General features: G+C 39.1%; 1 protein-coding gene across 3 annotated transcripts in view; it reads right to left on the bottom strand.

Moving 5' to 3' along the window:
- Positions 1-27,404, bottom strand: part of rtn2a (reticulon 2a) — a 47,773-nt gene that overhangs the window by 873 nt on the left and 19,496 nt on the right. For 2 of the 3 annotated variants that reach the window (XM_061972907.2, XM_061972908.2), the window contains 5 exons: positions 16,429-16,636; positions 14,281-14,419; positions 10,911-10,980; positions 10,787-10,833; positions 10,636-10,694 (listed from right to left, as the gene is read on the bottom strand). In XM_061972907.2, coding sequence (XP_061828891.1) covers positions 10,636-10,694; positions 10,787-10,833; positions 10,911-10,980; positions 14,281-14,419; positions 16,429-16,636 — 523 coding nt within the window. Of the gene's footprint in view, positions 1-10,635; positions 10,695-10,786; positions 10,834-10,910; positions 10,981-14,280; positions 14,420-16,428; positions 16,637-21,711; positions 21,841-27,404 lie in introns of those variants that run through there. The other variant, XM_061972910.2, reaches the window with a different exon arrangement.

Raw genomic sequence — 27,404 nt, 5'->3', positions numbered from 1 at the left:
AAAATCCTCAATGCAGTCTTTTTTTTAAATTTCTTTCAGTACTATCGTTATCGTTACACACAAACCACAGCTGACTTGGTTGCACATTATATATCAACAGTGTTGGGTTAGTTACTGAAAACCAGTAACTAGTTACAGTTACTAGTTACTTTATTAAAAAAGTAACTCAGTTACTAACTCAGTTACTTACACCAAAAAGTAATGCGTTACTGTGAAAAGTAACTATTTAGTTACTTATTTTTATATATATTTTTTTTTAAGGCCCCCTTTAATGCCCTTTTAGCCTTCATTTCAGTACTGTTATTGCATAATACAATCTGTTGATCACCGTGGTCTACATACAACATACAAAGACAAAGATATGTTTCAAAGGGCCAATTTGTTTCAGGCCAGAACAAATTGACACAACTATTTTAAATAGCTGCAACATAACATACATAAGTAACAAACAGCATAATAACAACATAGCTGTAAACCAAGGAAAGCACACACTACATTCACAAAGCCTAACCAGGCGTTTTTTCTCTCTCAAGGAATTCTGAAATAAAATCATGTCTGAAGCCCAGAACACTCTACACATTTCCCCAGTTTTAGTTTAGAGATAAGGAAAGATTGGCCTGGCCCATTAGCATCCCTCTTTATGTATGTGAACTTTATAGTCTATACATTTAGAGTGATGTGATAATCAAACACTCTAAAAGTCTAGAATGAAAGCGCAACAGTATATAAGAGAATTGACAGAGTGTGTGTACCTTCAGTGCGCAGTGCCTCGTTAAAATCCAGCCGCTGTTGCTTAGAAGGTGAAGTGTGTCTCTCTTTACTAGCTTTGTCGAAGCATGTTGCTTTTGTAGCTGTTTCAGCAGATTTGAATTGCTAGGATAGGATCTTTGATCCAAGACACAACTTACATTTAACTAAAATGTTATTTCCTTTGTGGTCGACAAAAGAAAAGTAGTAAGAATACCTCCATGTTAAGAAACTCGGCTTCGGGCTTCGCCATGTCTTGTTTGTAAACACAACCCCTCCCACACACACACATACACACACACACACAGCGCACCTCTTCCGCAGCGCTCCAATAAAACACACTCAGATCTTCTCAGTTTCTAGCCGATACTACATAAAAAATAACGTAATATAACGCATCATGTAGTAACGGTAACTGAGCTACTGAATATATAACATAACGCGTTAGATTACTAGTTACCGCCAAAAGTAACGGCGTTACAGTAAAGCGTTACTTTGTAATGCGTTAGTCCCAACACTGTATATCAATATAGTAAAATATGACGTGCACAATAATAACGTGAAAAATTGTCCCACAAATTATTGCCAAAAATTTATATTATTGTCAGCATTATTTTGAGTCCAATTTGATCATTAAAGTAATCATACAATATATAATAATAATAATGCAAGTAACCCTTTTAACATTTCTCATTTACATTTTTTGCCATTGTAAATTGAAAGTCAATAACTTTAGATTATCTTAAATAGGTAAACAAAAAAAAATAAAATTGACTTTAAATCTGTTAGCAAAATTTGCACCTTGAAGTACAGTATTTTTTTTAACCACAGTGAGAAAACTGAGTAGGGTGCTTTTTTTGTTGCCATCACTTTCAGCATAAGTGAAGTGAATTATATTTATATAGCGCTTTTCTCTAGTGACTCAACGCGCTTTACATAGTGAAGCCCAATATCTAAGTTACATTTTTAAACCAGTGTGGGTGGCACTGGGAGCAGGTGGGTAAAGTGTCTTGCCCAAGGACACAACGGCAGTGACTAGGATGGCAGAAGCGGGGATCGAACCTGGAACCCTCAAGTTGCTGGCACGGCCACTCTACCAACCCGAGCTATACCGCCCCATACTTGTCATGACTGTCATGTGGAATGATTCTAGTATTTATTTATTTTCTCTAGTGACTCAAAGCACTTTGCATTAAGAAATCCATTATCTACATTTAAGCTTACAATTACACCAGTGTGAGTGGAAATGGGAGAAAGGTGGTGAAGTGTATTGCCCATGGACACAAGGGCAATGATGAAAGCTGCATGGGTTCGAACCAGGACCTCTTAAGTTTCTGGTCGGCCGCTCTACCATCTGACCGGTTTGCCAATCAGGCATCAGCCTGCAGACAGGGCTAGATCATTGTTTTGCTCGGGTTTAGATTTCCTGTGCACTTCCGAGCTGCACTATTCATTTGTATTTTTGACAACAAATATGTTCACCTGCACTATGCCAGCCGTCCCCGCATCTTTGGGTTCAAGACCGACGGAAAGTAACAATGTCTGTGTTGAAAGGCTAACATTAACAGGCACAAGACATTGATACAACATTGATTGTACACACGTGTCCTTTAAAAGTGACTTTGAAACAAAATAGTTGTATGTGTAAATGGAGACAATGTTGATGTCCAATGTTGGATTCACGTTGTTGGTTGGGAAAATGACTAAATTTCAACGGTCAAATCAACGTCACAACCTGACATTGAATAAACGTTGTCAAAAAGCATTTTGTTTGAACGTTAAATATTGAGTTGCTCAATGTCAGGACCGAATTCAACAAGTTCTCAATGTTGTTTTAACGTTTTCTGCCTGCTGAATCTTTCTCATTCGTTTTTTAAACCAAAATATTCCCACAACGAGACATTTGGGTTTGCAATCATCTTTTTTTCCCCTGATTTTTGTTACCTTGCAGTCCCGCCTCCACTCACAGAGACAAAGATTGTGGGTGACTGACAAGAGGGTTTACTCTGTTCATTTAATTCTGCTCATGGATAAACGCGTTCAGGTGCTGAGGGTGATGTACAGAGTGAACCCTCTTGCACCCTGATTGAAAGCAAGAAACAAAGAAAACAAACACAGACATGGTAATTTATCGATGTCCAAATATTAGCTCATTTGGAATTTGATGCCTGCAACATGTTTCGAAAAAGCTGGCGTAAGTGGCAAAAAAAGACTTAGAAAGTTGAGGAATGCTCATCAAACACTTATTTGGAACATCCCACTGGTGAACAGGCTAATTGGGAACAGGTGGGTGCCATGATTGGGTATAAAAGCAGCTTCCATGAAATGCTCAGTCATTCACAAACAAGGATGGGGCGAGGGTCACCACTTTGTGAACAAATGCGTGAGCAAATTGTCCAACAGTTTAAGAACAACATTCCTCAACGAGCTATTGCAAGGAAATTAGGGCTTTCACCATAATAATAATAATAATACCTGGGATTTATATAGCGCTTTTCTAAGTACCCAAAGTCGCTTTACATGTAGAACCCATCAATCATTCACACCTGGTGGTGGTAAGCTACTTTCATAGCCACAGCTGCCCTGGGGTAGACTGACGGAAGCGTGGCTGCAATTTGCGCCAACGGCCTCTCCGACCACCACCTATTATTCATCATTCATTTCACCGGTGTGAGTGGCACCGGGGGCAAAGGGTGAAGTGTCCCGCCCAAGGACACAACGGCAGCGATTTTTGGATGGTGAGAGGCGGGGAGCGAACCTGCAACCCCTAGGTTTCTGGCACGGTTGCTCTACCCACTACGCCATGCTGCCCATCCACGAGAAACAACAGGACACTAGACCTGCTGTATGCTAATGTCAGGGATGCATAGAAGGTCACCCCCCCCGCCCAACTAGGGAAGTCTGACCACAATCTTGTTCATTTGCAGCCAAAATACACCCCCGTGGTCCAAAGACAACCTGTTAACACTTGCTCTGTGGGGAGGTGGTCCCCTGAAATGGAAGATGCCCTCAGGGACTGCTACAACACCACAGACTGGGATGTGCTGCTTCCACATGGTGAGGACATTGATGGGCTGACTCACGGATTACCTCAACTTCTGCATAGACGTGACCTTATTCATTTTTGTCTTAATTTGTGGGCTTAAAAATCCATCAAAATGCTCAATCAGTCCTGATTGTTTCGACAGCTCGCCCTCCCTTCTCACGCTGCAAACTATGTTCCTGCGCATGCGCAGACTTGATTGCGGAAAACGTTCCGAAACACCTAGTGGCACGTTTTTAAGAGTTTTTACAACAAAATAAAGCGCAGAAGAGGTGACGACAAGAAGAAAACAGTTGTATAAGAACTAACTTGTGTGTCAACTCTCAAGCTTTTTCTCAGTAACAGCGAATTAGGTGTTTTACAACAGCAGCAGCATTGCTGCCTGTACATGCAGAGCTGTACTGGAGAGTGAGACTTTTCATCGCAATCAGAATAGAATAGAATAGAAAGTACTTTATTGATCCCTGGGGGAAATTCAGCACCACAGTTCACTCACAATAAACAATAAACACTTAGGTATTTTTTTACATGTGAATAATATAAATACAGTCTATTATACAGCATTATTCACATGTGAATACTATAAATACAGTCTATTATACAGCATTATTCACATGTGAATACTATAAATACAGTCTATTATACATTTAAGTACAGTCAAAAAGGAACATATGCATTATACAGTCTACTGGCTGTCGGTGTGAAGGACTTCCTGTGTCGTAGGTTAAGTAGGTATTAAAGCCATCCAAATAGTAAAGTATTGCAACATGTAGTGGAAACTAAGCAAAAACTTGAGAGGCACTTTTTTGTTGTCAACAGCCTTGTCTAGAAGAGTCTTGTTCCTACATGATCACCCTCAAGAGCTCTTTTTTTACACACTGCCACTTCCAGCCATCACAACAATAACGCTACACATTATATCCGGTCCAACTATGCAAAGCAAAAAATGTTTTTCGAAAAATGTTTGCACTTTATTAGCTGATTTCTCTGAATTACAATTAACGTTGGGATTAGTGACAGAAAAAACCCCAAATGAATAATATATGCCGCTCGCTTGGTAGTTTCTAGCAACCAATGGTCAATTGCACTACATTTAGAAGTTTTAGTTATTGTTTTCTCAGGGAAATAATTTAAATAGCTTATATTTTTTCTTGCGATTGTTGTGTTGCAAATGTATTGTGTTAACATTATATGGGTGAAGGGACCGTTGGGGGGGGCGTAAAGTCCACTACTGTCTGTGGCTGTTGAGTTAGTTGAGTTTATTTAATTCACACAAGTATATATTTATATATACATATCTGCCATGTCGTATCCAATTGTCCTAAATCATTTCCATTGCATTTCAGACGTTTAATTGCAATTCAACTCAGTTACGCTCATAAAAGCTTCAAGAATTATGCTTGTTTTCTAGCGCTATTTGGTGGTTAAGGAGCATAATTACACCAAAACAATAAATAATTGTTTGTCAATCGGCCAAAAATAAGATGGATTCGGTTTTCACGAAAACAACATAGTAATACACCAGGATTAGTATTAGTATTTTCCATCTGGTTTCACCAGATTGAAAAATAGCAATGATTTAATATTGACATATTTTCTGAGCATAAAGTACATATTGTACTGTTTACTTGTTGAAGTACCCTTTAAAAAGTTGAAATCCTCCTTAAACCACAACATGGTGCATGCCAAAAAGTACCACTGAGAGTCACACACACACTAGGTGTGGTGAAATTACCCTCTGCATTTGACCCCATCCCCTTGTTCTACCCCCTGGGAGGTGAGGGGAGCAGTGAGCAGCAGTGGTGGCCGCGCTCGGGAATCATTTTTGTGATTTAACCCCCAATTCCAACCCTTGATGCTGAGTGCCAAGCAGGGAGGTAATGGGTCCCATTTTTATAGTCTTTGGTATGACTCGGCCGGGGTTTGAACTCACGACCTACTGATCTCAGGGCGGACACTCTAACCACAAGGGCACTGAGCAGGCCCAAAGTTATTCAAAGTATTACTTTTTTACTTTTTATTTCTTCTTTTTTTTTTTTTCCTAGAGTGAAAGAAATATTATTCTTAATCACTTTTTATTACAGACAAATAACTGGTTGTGCAGCTTTACAAGAGGTCTGTGCTCCCACGGCAGGAATGCATTTTTGGCAGTGAGTCACTTTTTGGCACAACACCTATTTCGGGTCAGGGCGTGACAAGGAAGTTGCCAGTCGAGCGTTGATATGTTCTTGTTGTAACTGTTAAAGTGGAAAGTAAAGGATTGATACACTTTATCTTCAACTCCTGCCTCACTGATCGCACAGCTCCACATTGGTGACACTGACGTGAGCGATGCCAAACGACAACAGCGGGTACAACGCAGCTGGACGTGCACCGCCCGATGCTGGCGGTGCGGCTAATGTCGGCGCCATAAATGCAATCAAGTTGCCCGAATTTTGGCAGGATCATCCACGCTCGTGGTTTCAACATATCGAAGCCCAGTTCCAGCTGGGAGGGATTACACAGGATGTGACAAAATACTTCCATGTTGTGGCCGTGCTGGATGCATCTACGACGTCTAAAGCAATGGCGCTGTTGGTGGATCCTCCAGAGGACGGCAAGTACGACGCGCTCATGGCGTTCCTTTTGCAGATTTTTGAGCTGTCGGAGAGCGAGAAGGCAGACCGCCTGCTGTCCCTGAATGGCCTCGGCGATAGCAAACCTTCTGAGTTGATGGAAAGAATGCTGACTGTGCTGGGCTCTGATGATCCCTCGTTCCTGTTTGTGCATATCTTCTTGCGTCAGCTTCCGGCAACGGTGCGCACCATGCTAGCCAACTCTCCTCTCTGTTCAACCAAAGATTACTGGGCTCTGGCTATGGAGGCAGACAGGATTTTCCATACCTTTTTACCCAAGGGGACCACTGCACAGCTGTCTCAGCCAGAGTTAATGCGGCAAAGGTTCTGTCATATAAAGCCTTCTCAACCTTTTTAATATGTAGATTTCTGTGGGGGTCTGCTTCTCTCTGTTAATCTTGGTGGATTCTCTGTGGTGGGTGGGTGGGGACGGGTTAAATTATGTTTTAAATCAAACTGGTCCTCCAGGTACCCTGTTTTTGTGCAGTTCCTGTTTGTGCATATCTTCTTGCGTCAGCTTCCGGCAGCAGTGCGCACCACGCTAGCCAACACTCCTCTCTGTTCAACCAAACATTACCGGGCTCTGGTTATTGAGGGGGACAGAATTTTCCATGTGTTTTTACCCAAAGGGACCAATCCACTGAAGTTACAGACCTTCAATACCGCACTCACATTTGGTTAACCCTGAGTCGGGCCACTGATATCTTCCTGTTGTAACTGTCAAAATGGAAAGTAAAGGATTGATGAACTTTTTCTTTCGACTCCTGTCTCATCGATCGCACAGCTCCACAATATCATATAAGGTAGGGGTCTTTTCAATGTTTTCCAGGCCAAGGCCCCTCAAACTGATAGAGATGGAGCAGGGACCTCCAACTTAAATATATTTTATAAAATTATGTTTTTAACTAAACTGGTCCTAAAGATATCTTGTTTTTGTGCAATACAAAAATATTCAAATACTACAGTATATAGCTGGCCAGCAACGAGTGTGCTAATTTAGCTAACTGGCAACTAGCATGCAAATCACTAGCTGGCAAATAGTGCCCTAATCGCCAGCTGGCAGCTGGGACGCTAATCGCTAGCTATCTTAAATGCTAACATGAACATAATTATTTATTCACATGTTTATTTTAATCCTGCTAAATATATTGAGTAGGGGGACCATTACATCGCCATTTCTAACTACACTACAGTGTGTTGGATTAATGTTAATATGTATCTAAAGACATTTGAATTTGTGGAAAAATTGTAGGGGAAATTGAAAAATGTATTAAAAAAAGTCTAATCACCCAAAATTTCCCAAACCTCCTTACAACACCCCTGTGGACCCCCTTAGGGTTCATGAATACATCTGACATAAGGAACACATACAACGCCCCTGTTGGTCTTAGGGGTGCACAAGGATTAACGCAGATAAACAAACAAGGGGACTCTTACTCAGTCGACGTTGGTGTGCTAAAATCTCTTTCTTGTTTAGAAGCTACATACAATATTAATTGTTCGCTGTTCAAGCACATAAATATTTATAAAATGTATACAATAAATGTATTCTTCTGGTAGCCTGCTACACTGCATTCAATATAATTGCTTTTAACCCTAAACCAATTTATTTTAGGTTTTAAATGCACTGCAAGTGTTAGATCATCTATAAATTCATGCTATAAGTACTTTTACCATGCTCATTTTATTTGTTTTGTCTAATCAACCCCAAACTACAACATGGGGCCTGGCAAAAAGTGATTCCAGTTATTATTTTAATGTTGACACAACATTTCTGAGCATACATGACTTGATTACCCCTATAAAGGCTTAGTGGCCACATGCGTGGACAGCACCATGTAGCTCTTATTTCCAAAATTGTGTAAACTACTGAATTGGGGTCTTATGGCCGCTTATGTGGACACTTATACTGCTATCTGGTGGTGTCAAAAGAGTACAACATACAATGGAATTTGGAAAAAAAAAGTGTAAAAATAAGACTTAGCATGTCACTAAACATGAAGTACACGTTTGTTACTTATGGACTAAGTACATCATATAGAAAGATGATTCTTAGTTTTTATTCTAATTAGGGTCCAATAAGCCCAAATAGCAAAGAGAAATTAAAAAAAAGCATGTAAACAAACAGCTTGGGCCTTAAGAGGTTTAAAAGAGAGTTACATAATATCATAACAAAGTACATACTGTACTGTTTACTTGTTGAAGTACCCTTTAAAGTGTTGAAATTACCCTCAATGGACAACGTGGTGCCTAGAATTAAGTGATTTTAAGTAATACTCTTTTTCACTTTAAGTAAAAAAAATATTACTTTGAATCAATTTTAATTACAGACAAAGAACTAGTAGTCCAGCTTTAACAAAAGGTGTAATTAATTTTTGGCAGTGAGTCACTTTTTGGCACAACACCTGTTTCGGGTCAGGGCGTGACAAGGAAGTTGCCAGTTGGGCATTGATATGTTCTTGTTGTAACTGTTAGAGTGGAAAGTAAAGAATTGATACACTTTATCTCCGACTCCTGCCTCACTGATCGCACAGCTCCACATTGGTGACACTGACGTGAGCGATGCCAAACGACAACAGCGGGTACAACGCAGCTGGACGTGCACCGCCCGATGCTGGCGGTGCGGCTAATGTCGGCGCCATAAATGCAATCAAGTTGCCCGACTTTTGGCAGGATCATCCACGCTCGTGGTTTCAACATATCGAAGCCCAGTTCCAGCTGGGAGGGATTACACAGGATGTGACAAAATACTTCCATGTTGTGGCCGTGCTGGATGCATCTACAAAGTCCAAAGCAATGGCGTTGTTGGAGAATCCTCCAGAGGACGGCAAGTACGACGCGCTCAAGGCGTTCCTTTTGCAGCTTTTTGAGCTGTCGGAGAGCGAGAAGGCAGACCGCCTGCTGTCCCTGAATGGCCTCGGCAATAGCAAACCTTCTGAGTTGATGGAAAGAATGCTGACTGTGCTGGGCTCTGATGATCCCTCGTTCCTGTTTGTGCATATCTTCTTGCGTCAGCTTCCGGCAGCGGTGCGCACCACGCTAGCCAACTCTCCGCTCTGTTCAACCAAAGATTACCGGGCTCTGGCTATGGAGGCAGACAGGATTTTCCATACCTTTTTACCCAAGGGGACCATTCCACTGAAGGCACAGACCTTTAATGGTGCGTTCATGTTTAATAACTTTGGAGCTCGCTGAAACTTCAATTTTGAGCCCCGCCACTGAGATTTCTCCAGGACATAAGTCAACCTAAGACGCCCCTGCAAGAAAGCGCAGCTGTTTTGGCTGCCAGAACCGCTCTTTGCGGCATGGACTTTTAAATGTGTAGATTTCTGTGGGGGTCTGTTTCTCTCTGTTAATCTTGGTGAATATTGGTGGGGGTGTGGGGTGATCACTATAGGTGTATATATATAGAGGGCTATTAACCAAAAGGTGATTACGGTTCTGGGTTTGAGTGTGATAAGGAAGTCATCAGTCCGGGCCGCTGATATCTTCCTGTTGTAACTGTCAAAATGAAAAGTAAAGTTTTGATGAACTATTTCTTTCGACTCCTGCTTCATCGATCGCACAGCTCCACAATATCATATAAGGTAAGGGTTCTTTTCAACTGATAGAGATGGAGCAGGGACCTCCTACTTAAATATATTTGATAAAATTACGTTTTAAACTAAACTGGTCCTAAGGATACCTTGTTTTTGTGCAATACAAAAATATTCAAATAATACAGTATATAGCTGGCCGGCAACTAGCGCTAATAGCTAGCTGGCAACTAGCGTGCTAAATGCTAGCTGGCAACTACCATGCTAAATCGCACGCTGGCAATTGCGCTAATCGCTAGCTATCTTAAATGCTAACATAAACATCATTATGTATTCATGTGTTTATTTAAAACATGCAAAATACATAAAGTTGGGGGACAATGCCTCTGCCATTTATAACTACACTGCAACATGTTGGATTAATGTTAATATGTATTTAAAAACATTGTAGAAAAATGGTGGGGGAAATTTAAAAAGCTATATAAAAAAAAAAGACGTCTAAGCACCAAAACTTTTTCTGAACCGCCTTACAGTACCTGTGCGGACCCTTTCTGGGTCACAAATCCCCTGATGAAGACCTCTGACATAAGGAACACATGCAATGCCCCTTTGAGCCTTCGGGGTACACAAGAGTTAAAGCAGACAAACAAAAGGGGTTTTCCTCCATTTTGCCACAACAAAGCGCTATACTCACAAGTCCTTAATGTTGTCAATTTGGGCCTGGATTTTTGCTATCACCCGGTCCACTTGCTCCTAGGATATAATGAAAAAAAATAAACACACAACAAGGGAAATGTGTTGAGTCAGCAAATTAAGCATGGGTCGGTAAGGGTAGTAGGGATTACCTGACGCTGTCGGTAGAAAAGCGGCAAAGAAAAGAGAGCAATCACTCCTACACAGAGGAGAAAAAGGCAAACGTGACAAATCCAACCATCAATGAATAAACAAGTACCTGGCGTGATGTGCTACCTATGATGAGGAGGGTGAGGCCATTGCACAGATCTCCAATGTATGTGACAAGGTACAGCAGAAACAGCAACTAAAAGAGAAACAAAGTTGTTTAGTTGGACGTCTAAAAGGTTTTTTAGTGAGACAAAAATAGCAGCAGCATCAATGGTGATGGTGTCTCCCTTAATACGCCACAGTCACATATAGACTCCATCCATGCATAGCTCCTCCCCCTCTAGCTGCTGCGTGTCATCTCACATTCCAAACAAGTCAGGGTTGACCAGAAGGTCCTCAGGTTTAGGATCATGTAACTCATACTAGAGGTGGGAATCTTTGGTCACGATTACGATTCAGGAGCTACGATTTGATTAAAAATCAATTATTGGTGCATCTTTATTTTATGTATATTGATACAGATTTACATTTCTTATTTTATTTTCACTAAATAAGTGTTTATCACTTACAACTGTCAAAAACAGTGCATTTGTAATAAAAAAAGAAAGCTAAATTAATTCCCATCACCATTTATTAAAATAATGGAGATGTGAGCAACACTGGAACATAAGTACCCTGTAATGAAGTAGCTGTTCAAATCTCTGGTTTAGATGGCTCGCTGCAGTCAGCCAAACTTTAGAACTGCCTGCATTACTTTATTTATAATAAATAAATCGATTATCTACGTTTACTAATAGGTTTTTTACTCGTCCATGTCCGAATTGAGATGCATCTAAAAATCGATTATTTCCCCCACCTCTCGCTCACACACACTTTAATTACTGCTAATGTCCTGCAGCCATCTCTATGTACGTGTCTGATGCTGGAGACACAGCAAAGAAAGACGGAACACTCTCTATGAACTCCGGCTAGGAATGCGTTGGTTGTAGACGACCACAGTGTATTCAAATGGATATATTGTACAATTTAGTACAATGTAGGGGCTTCGCAACACTGCGGATAAGAAAAAAAATTAAGCATATTCTGCATATTTTGGCCTAAATTAAGTATTAAATGAAGTCCTATATTTATTACAGTGCAGTATTTCTCTTATACTATTATGTTGAGGTGATCGATAAAGATATTCACCAAGCAGGACTTCTGTTTCCAGGTTAAGGTTGAACACTGCTAACAACAACAACATCTAATCTTTGTGCTACTCTATCTTCACCGCGATAATAATGTTGTCCAACTTTTGGCAAACAACTTCTTGATGGATTGCATCTCCTACTCCTGCCTCATCAATAACATCTCTCTCCACATTGGTGAGGCCTTGGCACGAGACGTATCAGTTAATGCCAACAAGACTGCTATCAACAGCAGTCTGGGCAATGCACAGTGGAGATGAACTCTGTTGAGGCACTTCATCTTGGACATCGATAACACAGCTTTGAGGTGATTGATCTGGAATGACAATGCAGTACATGCAACGCTAACACGGAATGCTGACAACACAGCTAATGATGGTCGCTGAGACTGTCAAAGTGACCAAGTTTTTGACGAAGAACACACTAATAGGGATAATTCAGGATGTGAAAGTATTTTCACGTTGTTTCCATTTTGTAACGGCCGGGTGACAGCCATAGCAATGACGCTTGAAGGATCTCCGGCCTACCATTGAGTACTGTAATCTACAGTAGAACAAACTTAAGGCTACTATATTGAGTAAAACGAGTGAATATATGGGTATTATTTAGAGATGTCCGATAATATCGGCCTGCCGATATTATCGGCCGATAAATGCTTTAAAATGTAATATCGGAAATTATCGGCATCGTTTTTTTAATTATCGGTATCAGTTTTTTATTTGTATTTTATTAAATCAACATAAAAAACACAAGATACCGTACACTTACAATTAGTGCACCAACCCAAAAAAACTCCCTCCCCCATTTACACTAATTCACACAAAAGGGTTGTTTCTTTCTGTTATTAATATTCTGGTTCCTACATTATATATCAATATATATCAATACAGTCCGTTAGGGATACAGTCCGTAAGCACACATGATTGTGCGTGCTGCTGGTCCACTAATAGTACTAACCTTTAACAGTTAATTTCACTCATTTTCATTAATTACTAGTTTCTATGTAACTGTTTTTATATTGTTTTACTTTATTTTTTATTCAATAAAATGTTTTTAATTTATTTATCTTATTTTTTTAAAAAGGACCTTATCTTCACTATACCTGGTTGTCCAAATTAGGCATAATAATGTGTTAATTCCACGACGGTATACAGTATATCGGTATCGGTAATTAAGAGTTGGACAATATCGGAATATCGGATATCGGCAAAAAAGACATTATCGGACATCCCTAGTATTATTTCATCTTTAGAGGGCCAAAACTGTATTAAGAAGACTGTAAACAGTTTGTTTTTCTGCTCTAAAAATATTTATTAATAGTAGACATTCCTTCACCACGGTCAGGCCTGGAAAAAAATGGCCGTGATAAAAGAGGGACGACTATTCAAATAAAGAACAGAGCTAGAATAGTCTCAGTAGAACAAGATCTCCACTGAGGACTACAAGTGCCTGGAGTTGTTTGTTATTGTGCTTTGGGAATTATTCCTTTGTGACTCATACACATACAATGAACCAAACCCATGTGAGAATGTGTTTGTCCATCTTTTTGTTAGTTGGTAATCTACTTACTGGTTCATGGAGAATGACTGACAGGACTCCACCATTTGCATTCTAAAGCACATGGAGTGGTTCTGTTGTGCCGACCTCCAATACATGTTGTAAAAATCACCTGTGTTGCTTTTGCGTACGCACGTGGCTTCCGCACTTTTAAAGGCAAAATCAAGTACAGTGCAGTAAAAAAATATATACTTTATGTAATTCTTAGCTGTACCACAGTTGTTTGACGGCTGCTTCATTAATCAGCTTTATCCTAAAATAATCATAACTCCTCTGTACTTTTATAAGCTTTGGCACCCCTTTCCCAGTGAGTTTCTTTGTGAGTGACAGGAGGAAAAGCTCTGACTGGCTTGTGGAGAAGACGTTGGTGGTTTGCATCTATATGAGCTGACACATCTTTTCACACTAATTTGGGTCAATACAGTACTTGGAGTAAGGACTCCATCTAGTGGGTAAGCTAGTACATTTGTTTTTTCAGCACTGTTCAATGAAAAAAGTCATAAAAAGTTGAAGGACACCATTTTTGACGCATGTTTGGATCTTAAGTCCTGTGATGAACAAATGACTTTGTAAATCTCCTTGTGCCACATGATAAGCATAAATATGTCAAGGTGAGTGACAGTTGCCGCCAGTAATAGCGGACACATTTAGCAAGTATAATCAGAAGGCCACTACCGTCGCAGCCGATGATGGAAGGAGTCAGGATGGATGGCGAGAGACCGACTGAATTTAGAGAGATTGTCTTTGCTCACCTTTAGAGAGTCAAATAGGTTTCCGACAAAGACGAGTCTTTTCAGACTGTCCACGGCAGACAGAGTCATAACGATGAGTTTCTGCATGACCAGGTCAGCGTGCTCTCCGCTCAGGCTGATGTCCATGTCCAAGTAGGACCTGACACACAAATGCAAGAGAATGACATAATCACAAACTATACATAGCACAGAAGTACTTCTATTTTCCTATGCCTCATTTGTTGTGGGATTCGGCTTTCAAAGAAAATTGTTTGCCAAGTTTGTACCTGCTTTTGTATACGAAGAATCCCACATGTTGAGTCGGTTTTAGTATGACTGAAAAATAACCCACCTTGGGACCAAAGACATTTGTCATCCAGCACTTCGAATTCCATTCCATTTTCATTTCATTCACTCAATATTAAATACAAATAATGCGAGATTAAAATAAATGAATGAAAAGGAGCAGAAATAAGAGTAAATTTATAATCTCTGCGCCCTATTCATACAAATACAACATTAGTTATCTAACTAAGAAGACTATGGAGGCCAATTTCTACAAAAACATCAGCTTACTCAAAGTCATATGTTTTTAACATTATAATTAAAAAAAAAAAATACAGAAATAGATTTACATTGTTTTGCTGTACTGTCAAATTTTGTGTTTTAAAACTAGATTAAAAATATATATCTCAGTTCCTTTTAGGTTATACAGTCATCCCTTGCCACATCATGCATCAAATGCGGCTTCACCACATTGCTTGATTCCTTTGAGATATTTTTGTGTTCTTTTAAGCATATTGTACAATATTTTGGCCCCAAATCAATAATGCTGAAGCATAAAAACGACTGAATGAACTACAAATATCAACGCTACAAATTGGCCACTAGAAGAGACCAAACCAATCTCGGCACCCTGTACAGTATCGTGGCCCTACTATATTGTATTGAAAGAGTACAAAGTTGACTAAAGGGTGTTATTCTATGTCTAGAGGGCTCTCATAATGTTAAGAGAAACATATTTTGAAAGTCGGGAACAAACCGGGTTGTTATGCTTTAGCTATGACAATATTTGTAATTTTTATTCATAATTAATGATTCTTACTTTGCGGAAATTCATTTATCGCAGTCATGTCCGCAACCAATCAACAGCAATTAAAGAGGAACGACTGTACCTACTTTCGTTTTTACAAATCTGTTTTGAACATTCTTGGTAGAATATGCCTTAAACATCATTTTGATAAAGAAGGCGAGAAACACTACTGAATTCAGGAAAGAACTCGTAGCAAAGTACAACAGTTGCATCTGAGTGGATTTTAAATAAAAAGTTAAAAGGGATGTTGAATGTTAATTTATTAAATTCTTTCGTCATTTATATGTATTTCACATTGTCTTCTGCATGTAAAACTATGATTATTCTCTATAAAATATGTGGGTAATACATTCGAGGTCTGGAAAAGGATTAATTGTATGCATTTAATTTCTTAACCTACTCAGTGTCCTAGTGGTTAGAGTGTCCGCCCTGAGATGGGTAGGTTGTGAGTTCAAACCCCGGCCGAGTCATACCAACGACTATAAAAATGGGACCCATTACCTCCCTGCTTGGCACTCAGCATCAAGGGTTGGAATTGGGGGTTAAATCACCAAAAATGATTCCCAGGGGGTGAACAAGGGGATGGGTCAAATGCAGAGGACAAATTTCCCCACACCTAGTGTGTGTGACAATCATTGGTACTTTAACTTTAACTTATGGGAAATGTGGTTTTCATCTGACTTTTTGGAACGGATCGCTAACAAAAACAGAGTGTAAAAGTATAATTACAGGCAAACTTATTTTAGCTAGAATCCAGGCCACTGAATTGGTCTTAATTAGCTTACAGTGTTTTTACTGCTGCTTCACTGGTGAATTTATTTAGCCTAACATATTTAGCTAATGTGCAACAACTTGTTCCATCTATCAACTCGTGCAAGAGCTGGTTGCGTAGCAGACTGATTTCAAATATTTCTGTAGTATGTTGACGTGTTTTATATTTTAAACGCACCTTTACTGGACTGCATTTCATTCATATAATATTGAATATATTTAAAAATATACAGTTGACTCAAAATTATAGTGTAAGTCCCAAGCCCACACCAAAACCCAACTTCTGTTCCCCTTCAATGACTTACTTGAAGGGGTGTACTCCGTCGCCCCAATTGAGGGTGTAGAGTATTCTGTAGTAGACGCGCACTGGGACGGTGACACACATGATGATCAGGGACAACGTGGAGACCACTGTGATGACGTTGAGCTGGAACAAGCTCAGTAGAACCACCACTAAGCCCGTCAGCACTATGCCCGTTCGCTCCGTGTCCTTCCAATAGATCAAGTCCATCACTGGAAAGAGAAGGGCAGACGTGTTGAAAAGACAATTCATTTTTAACATGCTGCTGACTCCAAATCGGAAGGTTGCGTGCGTGTTCAGATCACGTCAGGGTCACCAATGTGGCATATGCGCATGCCACCAATGCGGCGGTTTGAGGAAACACTCGGTTGCTTTTCCAAACACGTCTCTAATGGTGAACTGCTAACATAAGAAGAAGACGACACCATTATTTATTGCTGTTCAACCTCCATCACTCAGGCTTTTTGAGTTTTTACAAGCTGCTTTTGATGTCATCCAGGCTCGCTTATTTGATCTTAAATTGGTTTTAAATACAGATAAAAGGAAGGTAATGGTTTTCTCTCATTCAAGGGTGCTACTGGAAAATATTCCAAATATCGTAACATCAAATGGAAACCCTATAGAGCAGGTCTTAAATTACAAGTACCGTAATTTTCGGACTATAAGTCGCAGTTTTTTTCATAGTTTGGCCGGGCTCCAGTAAGACTTAAATATGTTTTTTTGTTTCTTTATTATGCATTTTCGGCAGGTGCGACTTATACTCCGGTGCGACTTATACTCTGAAAAATACGGTACTTGGGTTTTACTCTTGATCAGGAGCTTTCATTTAAAGCCCATATTAACAGCTTGGTCTCTAAGCTTAGGGTAAAGCTTGGTTTCTTTTTTAGAAATAAAAACTGCTTCTCTCTTAAAGTCAGAAAAAAATTGGTGACAGCGACTATCTTGCCCGTAATTGATTATGGAGACGTGCTTTATTTTAGTGCTTCATCTAAATGCCTTCAGTCCTTGGACACAGTTTTTCACTCAGCACTAAGATTTGTTACTGGCTGCCGTGGTCTCACCCACCACTGTCAACTGTATATGAAGTCAGACTTATCTTCATTGAGTGCACGCAGATACACACATTGGCTGACTATCATTTATAAGGCTCTTTTAGGTTTAATGCCTCCATACTTGTGTACTTTGTTACAAAGAAAAAGCAGCTCTTATGCATTACGTTCTAACAATTTGAATGTTTTAACTGTTCCCCATGTACGGACTGAATTTGGCAAAATAGCTTTTGGCATTGCTGCTCCTATGGCATGGAATGCATTGCAGACGAAACTGAAATTCACTGAACTACTTTCATTTGGAGCCTTCTGTTCTGTCCTGAGGGACAGACAGCGAGAGACTTTGCACAGTGCCTGTGTTTTTAAAAGGTGTAAATCTTTATTGTTTTACAGTTCTCTTTTATGTATTTTAAAATGTATGTCTTAACGTATTACTTTTTTGAAACTGCTCTGTGACATGTGCTGTTGACCTCTTGGCCAGGTCACCCTTGTGAAAGAGATCTTGATCTCAATGGGTTTCTTATCTGGTTAAATAAAGGTTCTAATGCTTAACAGGAAGTGCTTAAAGGCGTCTCTATATTGCGCGCCTGAATCACTTAAATCCCACCCCTACCTCAGACCTCTGGGTGTGAGGCCTGGGCCCTAGTCTCCGCCACACTGCTTTGTTATTAAGTTCATGCAAAGGATGCTGGGACGTGTCGTGGCTGCAGCTCCATAACACAGCTGTCTTTTAAGTGACATCGAGTATGTGGGAAGCAAGCTCTAGAAACAGCAGGGGGCGAAGTGAGGAAGACTCCAACATGAGAACCCCAGAGCAAGCTGAGAGGACACATCAGGCTTGAGCTGGGGCTAAAATTAGCCCTCAGATGACAGAGCGAAGCAAGCGGCGGACGAGAATTTAAATGTAGCCTTTTCACAGCACCTGCTGCCAGGCGTCAAGCCGTGAGCGGCACCCACTTTTTTCTCCCACCCTGACACCGGCTTGGTTTCCCCAGTCTTCGTCGTCACCGGGCAACAGCTGCCGTGGAGACTATACACTGCAAAAAACTGAAATCTAAGTAAGATTAAATATCTCAAATAAGGGTGATATTTGCTTATTTTCTGTCTGAGAAGATAATTCTTCTCACTAAGCAGATTTTATGTTAGAGTGTTTTACTTGTTTTAAGGGTTTTGGTCCTAAATGATCTCAGTAAGATATTACAGCTTGTTGCTGAGATTTTATGACCTATATTGAGTAAAACATGCTTGAAACTAGAATATCAACTGATGCAAAGCTGTGTCATCAACACTCACAAGTATAAAACTACTTTTTTAAAGTAATAATTTCTTACTTCAAGCATGAAAAAGAAAATCATGATGCCGAATGCATATCATTATGTCAAGATAATGGCACTAGCATTTACTTAATGTAAGAATATTTTTCAACATATTGAGCAAAAAGGTCTCTTTTTTTTTTTCTACCAAGAAAAGTGCACTTGTTATTAGGGAGAATATACTTATTTTAAGGTATTTTTGGGTTTACTGAGGTTAGCAAATTTTACTTGTTTTGGAAAGTCTTGACAAACCGAATGTTCTTGTTCTATTGGCAGATAATTTCGCTTAGTTGAAATAAAATACCTCTAATTTTTTTTTTTTTTTTTTTGTTTTTGAACACTGACTTTTTGCAGTGTAGGCAGTACACCATAATATGTGTCATCTATTCTCTGTGTAGGCAGTACACCATAATATGTGTCATCTATTCTCTGTGTATTTTCAACAAATACGCTTGAAATCTTATCTCAGGTAATTATTCACTTAGAGGAAACGGGTTACTTGTATCTGTATGTGCCATTATATGTGTATGGTTGTGGCAAAAAATGTGTTCGATAAAGGTTATTTATAACATATTAGAATAAGAGCACTGAATAAATCATTGTACAGATCAGGAGTTCTCAACCTTTTGACCCTGGGGCCACTACAGAGGGGCCCGGGACCCACTCAAATATTAACACTGAATTAGTAATCTTGCTCTTGATTTTAATCATATTCAATATTCATATACAGCATACTTACAGTTCAACAGCATAAACCTTGTAAAATGACACAAAAGAATGTGTGGATCACAAAAATTATTATCAAGGCTTAGGTCAGGCTGATTGCAGAAATAAATACTAATCAAATATACTGAAAAGGAAAGGACTCAGAAACTGAGTGTACATAAAATTACGCAGTGCTAAAATAAAAAAATTCTAACTAAATAAATGAATGACATTTTATATATATATATATATATATATATATATATATATATATATATATATATATATATATATATATATATATATATATATTTCTTAACTAAACGGTCAATAAAATTAAAGTGCGAATGACAATACAGCTTAACCACTATAGTCATATTTTTGAGCATAAGAAACTTCTCTAAGATTTCAGCTCCAGACTTCTTCTGTTTGTTTGAAATTGTCATTACTGCCACAAGTGGTGGAAAAGTGTATTACAACTGAGTACCACAAACACATACCGTATTTTTCGGACTATAAGTCGCAGTTTTTTTCATAGTTTGGCCGGCGGTGCGACTTATACTCAGGAGCGACTTATGCGTGAAATTATTAACACATTACTGTGAAATATCAAATAATATTATTTAGCTCATTCACGTTTGAGACTAGACGTATAAGATTTCATGGGATTTAGCGATTAGGAGTGACAGATTGTTTGGTAAACGTATAGAATGTTCTATATGTTATAGTTATTTGAATGACTCTTACCATAATATGTTACGTTAATATACCAGGCACGTTCTCAGTTGGTTATTTATGCCTCATATAACGTACACTTATTCAGCCTGTTGTTCACAATTTTTTATTTATTTTAAATTGCCTTTCAAATGTCTATTCTTGGTGTTGGGTTTTATCAAATAAATTTCCCCCAAAAATGCGACTTATACTACAGTGCGACTTATATATGTTTTTTCCTTCTTTATTATGCATTTTCGGGCGGTGCGACTTATACTCCGGAGCGACTTATACTCCGAAAAATACGGTATTTGTTGGCAGCGTTCGCGGCCCAACAATGGGCTCCATGGTTACATGGTACAATCACGTGTGCTTACGGACTGTATCCCTGCAGACTGTATTGATCCATATTGATATATAATGTATATATTGTGTTTTTATAAAGTTTTTAATTTTTTTAATTTTTAATTTCTTGTGCGGCCCGGTACCAATCGGCCCGGTGGTTGGGGACCACTGCTGTAGATGATAATGGCAAGAAAACTAGGTGGTTCATTCACGAATAAGGAGTGGGGTATGTGTTTTTTTCAGTTTTTAAGTGTTTTTATTGTGAAGTATTGGTTTCTGTATCTGCACTTCATTGTATTGTTACTAGGGGTAGTAGTAAATAAGCTTTGCTTCTTCCTACCCCCTTTGTAAGCATGTTCAAAATAAACTCCTACCCCCATAATTTTTTCCCTCAATATTATTTTTTGTTTTGTTTTGTTTTCAACATGTCCAAAATAAACCACTGGTACAACCTAAGCTCAATTCTGACGATACCTATTGAAATGGTCTGATAATTGCCACACTCTTAACAGCAGTAGAATACAACATTGGGCTCCTAGAATGGACTGGCTTGTCAGAGCAGAGTGGATAATTCCAAAGTATCACGGGGCAATGTGTGTGTGTGTGTCACAGCAGATGACAACTCATTTTGGGACAAAATCCACTCTGCAGTCGTGATGCCAAGCCAGCTTTGTAGTGAATATGTTGCAAAGTAGCTCGCTTGAATGCAACTTTTCCACCGCATTCAATACAGATGCATCTGAAACCAATAGCTACCTTTTCCTAATCCGCAAAACTGTCACAGATTTTAAAGGAAATAATGTAAGCATGTAAATAACCTGCCTATAACTAGTTAGGGCAATGCAATATAATCAGATGTAAATAAATAAAATGTCTATAGCCAAGTCAACATAGCAACACAACACCATGGTGCATACGCTACATGACATCATTCCTATTTCAGCAACTGCTCCCAAGTTAAAATTTGTTGAAAGAAACTGTAAATTGCAAACATATCTACATAGCTCCCTAGTTGAGGGAGCAGCTGTTTCCTGACTAATTGCACACCCATTCATGCCAAACAGTCAAGACGACGAGAAGTTTCTCTCTTTCCACCTGCTGAAAACAGCCCTAAGAAATAATTAATAACAGTAACGACTACTACTTCTGCTTCTTTCTCACCTTTGCTGGCCATCTTGGTAGCCGCTTCAAGCGCTTCCCCTTACACCCTCTCTTGTGCCACCGTGTTCCCCTCGAGCGCCCCCTGAGAGCTGTTTTTGGCCAGCTACTGCCTGATCAGCAACCCCAAGCTGAGAGAGACCAAAAATAAATCTTTTTTTCCTGCAGGACCGCCCACAGCCACCACGTCTACACTGAAGAAGTGTGGGAGGGGGTTGTTACGCGTGAAGACACTACTGTGGCAAATTGCTCAGACGATCACGAAAGCCTCTATTACTTAAAAGTGCAGCAGGAAAATGCTTAGTGTTGTTTTGCCCGATGAGAAGCTGAGTTAAATTGTGTCACCATGTGAACCCATTTTAACAATTAGCCGAAAACAAGGCAAATATGTTGTTAGAGGTGTAGTGAAAAGCTACATTTACCAAACATCAACTGAAAGTATATTAAATAATTCATTATATCAAAAATACATTTTTGGATATTTTAAATGGTTGTGATTAGAGATGTCCGATAATGGCTTTTTTGCCGATATCCGATATTCTGATATTGTCCAACTCTTAATTACCGATTCTGATATCAACCGATACCGATATATACAGTCATGGAATCAACACATTATTGTGCCTAATTTTGTTGTGATGCCCCGCTGGATGCATTAAACAATGTAACAAGGTTTTCCAAAATAAATCAACTCAACTTATGGAAAAAAATGCCAACATGGCACTGCCATATTTATTATTGAAGTCACAAAGTGCATTATTTTTTTTTAACATGCCTCAAAACAGCAGCTTGGAATTTGGGACATGCTCTCCCTGAGAGAGCATGAGGAGGTTGAGGTGGGCGGGGTATCTGGGGAGGTAGCGGGGGGTGTATATTGTAGTGTCCCGGAAGAGTTAGTGCTGCAAGGGGTTCTGGGTATTTGTTCTGTTGTGTTTATGTTGTGTTACGGTGCGAATGTTCTCCCGAAATGTGTTTGTCATTCTTGTTTGGTGTGGGTTCACAGTGTGGCGCATATTTGTAACAGTGTTAAAGTTGTTTATACGGCCACGGTCTGTATGGCTGTTGACCAAGTATGCATGCATTCACTTGTGTGTGTGAAAAGCCGTAGATATTATGTGATTGGGCGGGCAGGCAAAGGCAGCGCCTTTAAGGTTTTTGGCGTTTACTGTACTTCTCCCTATGTCCGTGTACCACTCCGTATAGCGGCGTTTTAAAAAGTCATAAATTTTACTTTTTGAAACCGATACCGATAATTTCCGATATCACATTGTAAAGCATTTATCGGCCGATAATATCGGCAGTCCGATATTAGAATAGAATAGAATAGAATAGAGTTTTATTGTCATTATTACAGTGAACAGGTTCAAAGAACAACGAAATTGGAGCAGATATTATCGGATATCTCTAGTTGTCATACACATTTTTACAGAGTATAGCTGCAAAATAAGCCACTAGTGGGACAAACATTTTTACAAGTGAAGGCACTTTGATAAAGAATGTGAGAAACACTACTGAATTTAAGAAAGACCTTGTAGCAAAGCAAGGAGGTGGGGTTTGCTTGGCCCTCTCATCCTTCCTCTCCCGTCGTCACCGTCTTTGCCCACAGGATTCTTCAATAAGTGATATTAAATGTTCATTTATCTATTTCATTAATCATTTATATGTACTTCACATCGTTTCTTGCATGTATGACCAGAATTATCCAATGAAATGTGTTGTGTGGTAAAATTTGAGGGCAGATAAATGGATTTATTGGATTTACATTATTTCTTATGAGTTTTGTACTAGGGAAGTTCCGATCAGTAATTTATGCTGCCGATTTCGATTATCCATGAGTGGGATTGGCCGATACCAATTACATGCATTAACTGTACATGTTTAAATGTATTTATGGTGAGTGCTATTGACAGTTTAACAATATCAACACAACATTTTATACTTCTTCCTTATTCTCTCAACAGTAAACAATAACTAAACAAAAACCAAAACAAAAATCTAAAGATATCACTAATTGAAATCATCCCCTCATGTATCCAGGGACAATAATTATTCTCGGAGTTTGTAAAAATTAACAAAAACAATCAAACATGATTTGGAGTAAATAACAATACTGATCTAATCACTCTAATATCCATCATAAAAATTGATATTAACCTCGGTATTTACACCACCAATTTATGGGTTGATCCGCCCTTCTCTTGCGTTTCGTGTACTGACAGTGATGATGCTGAAACACACCCAGTTGTTATATTATCGTCTCTCTCGACTCTTATGAATCTACTTGTTAATTTCCTGCTAATAACTGCTTACTTTCTGCTGTAATGCGATTCCATCTACACTTCTTAAACTTTTCTAAGCACTTATTTCTTGGTGTTGTTTCTAGCTAGCTTAGCTATTAACATGCCTACTCCTGCTCGCTCTCAGTGTGTAACATTATGAGCCTCATTCTAAATCTTGATAATAATACTTGACAATGATACATAAGATACTAAGAAATGCTGTTTATTTGTAGTAATGGAGGCGATTATTATTAGCTTAAGGGAGTGGCTCCACACTGTGTAATTGTGTATAATTAGGTGCTAGCTTGTCAGCCAAGGGACTAAAAATAAATACAATATTAGCCAGAGACATACTTACCAACCTTGAGACCCCAGAATTAGAGAGATATTCAAAAGGACCGGTGTGGGGGGGTGTATGTATATATATATATATATATATATATATATATATATATATATATATATATATATATATATAGCTGTAATTAACTGAAATTCAAGTATTTCTTATATATGTATATATATATGTATATAAATATATATAAAATAAATATTTGAATTTCAGTGAATTACAGCTATATATACATATATATATACATATATATATAACTGTAATTCACTGAATATCAAGTATTTATTTTATTATATATATATATATATATCGATTGTAGCTGAGATAGGCTCCAGCGCCCCCCGCGACCCCAATGGGAATAAGCGGTAGAAAATGGATGGATATATATATATATATATATATATATATATATATATATATATATATATATATATATATATATATATATATATATATATATATATAAATAAAAGAAATAATTGAATTTCAGTGAATTACAGCTATATGTATATATAGCTGTAATTCACTGAAATTCAAGTATTTCTTGCCAAATTTTCAAAGAGAACGGCCTACGGATCACGATTGAAGCCAACAAGCAAACCGTCAACTTCCTCGACGTCACTTTCAACCTGAGAAATAACAGCTACCAACCATTCACGAAATCCAACACAACACTCCAATACGTGCACCATGACAGCAACCACCCACCCACCACCACGAAAAGAATACCTACCGGAATTAATAAAAGGCTATCGATGCTGTCATCTAGCAAAGCTGAATTTGACCAAGCAACCCCCCCGTACCAAAAAGCCCTTGATGAAAGCGGATACAATTTCACCCTTACCTATGAACCCACGCCAGGAAACCAACCAAAAAAGAACAGAAAACGAAACAACATCATCTGGTACAACCCCCCATACAGCAAAAACGTCTCAACTAACATTGGCCACAAATTCCTCACTCTGATTGACAAACACTTTCCCAAAAGCAACACCCTAAGAAAAGTATTCAACAAGAACAACATTAAATTGAGCTACAGCTGCATGAACAATATACGACAAATTATCTCAAACCACAACAAAACAATTGCAAATGAGTCGTCGGCCCCCGGACAGAGCGACCCCGAAACCAACAAAGGCTGCAACTGCCGCAAGAAACCTGATTGCCCTCTCAACGGGGGGTGCTTACAAACATCAGTTGTCTACCAATCTAAGGTAACACGCAAGGACATTAACACATCCGACACATATGTAGGATTAACCGAGGGAGAGTTTAAAACCAGATGGAACAATCACAAGGCTTCTTTCAGGAACCAAAACCTGCGGAATACCACAGAACTCAGCAAACACATTTGGGACCTCAAAGACAATAATGTTGAATATTCAATAACATGGCAAATTCTTGCATTCAGCACACCTTACAACTGGCGCCCTAGGCAAGATTTTAGGTGGCGCCCCCCCCCCCCCCCCCCCCCCCCCCACATCGGCAGTGAAGTGTATATACTCACAAGAAACCGAATAGCTTTATCTTTGACCTTTTTTTTTTTACTTACAACTATACCTAATATATAAAGGGGTGGACAAGTGACTATTACCTGCAGGGCAAACATTAGCTAACCAGAAGGCAATAACAATGTAAACAAAAAACACCTGCTTAAAAGATCTAATACCTGAGGAATGTAAGGTGGGAGTACAGTAATTACCTAACGTTACATTATTATTTTCCATAACAATTTAGCCCCCTCCACAATATTAACCCGACGTTAAAACAGAACTAGCTATTTATTGATTAGCAATTGCCGAATCATGTAACATTAGCTTAATGCTAACAAGCCAGGTTACTATCACATTCTGTATCAGACAAATAATTTCATGTAGGCTAACGCTACCTACCTGCTACCTCTGTCTTTTCTCGTTTCTACTCCTCTTCTTTTCTCTTTTTTTCTTCCTTGGGCACCTGACAGTTTTGGCCGTTTTGACATCTTGTGTTGATTTTTTGATGTGTCCAAAAAGAGTCATGATACGGGAAGGGAGGGGGCGCACCGTGCGCGGGGGGGGGAGGGGCGTAATGTTGTAACAAATAATATTTCTATTAAATAGGCTTTACTTTGCATTTTAATTAACGTGGGATTATTTTTTGTATTTAGAAATAATAGTACCAACTTTTTCTTTTCTTTTTTTTTTCTCCAACATTTGTGGCACTGGCGTGGCGCCCCCTGATGGACGGCGCCCTTAGCATTTGCCTATACGGCCTATGCCACGGGCCGGCCCTGCCTTACAATAGTGGTAATAAAAGATGCAACCTATGCTTGAAAGAGAAACTGTATATTATATACCGTCCAGACCTGTCATCCCTCAACAAGCGCAGCGAAATTGTATCAGCATGCCGCCACAGAGGGAAACACCTCCTAGGTAACACATGAGCCAATCACCACGCCCCTAGGCCAGCCTGTACCCACCCACTCTGTGCCCTATATAAACCATGGTATGCGAATGCTCCCATTAAAATCTCCTGACGATTGAGGGTACCCCCCCTCATGAAACAGGCCTGTAGAGATGAAATAGTCTTGTGATTTTTTTTCCCCACACATACATATATTGCGCTCTACTACGGTATCGAGCACTATTTTTTGGATAACCTTATTAAGACATATATATATATATATATATATATATATATATATATATATATATATATTTATATATATATATATTTATATTAATAAAATTTCGTTAAGAAATTATCGATGTCAATGCCATTAGAGAATCCTCTTATCGAACCGATTCCTTATCGAATCTCTTATGGAATCCAGATAGGTTGTTGTGTGTGCACCTTGTGTGTGCACTGAGTTCCAAAAGCCATACATGTTAGGTGACTGGGCCGGCACGCTGTTTATATGGAGGAAAAGCGGACTTGACTGAGGACAGCATGCGGCCGTTAAAGGGTGAAGGTTTCAGGTGAGAGAGGACGCTAAAGGCACGCCCCCAATATTGTTGTCCGGGTGGAAATCGGGAGAAATTCGTGAAAATGGTTGCCCCGGCAGATTTTCGGGAGGGGCACTGAAA

Source organism: Nerophis lumbriciformis, linkage group LG17 (genome assembly GCF_033978685.3).
Source record: "Nerophis lumbriciformis linkage group LG17, RoL_Nlum_v2.1, whole genome shotgun sequence".
Classification (NCBI taxonomy): Eukaryota; Metazoa; Chordata; class Actinopteri; order Syngnathiformes; family Syngnathidae; genus Nerophis; species Nerophis lumbriciformis.
Note: the sequence above shows the minus strand (reverse complement) of the source record. Positions and strands in the feature narration are given on the sequence as shown.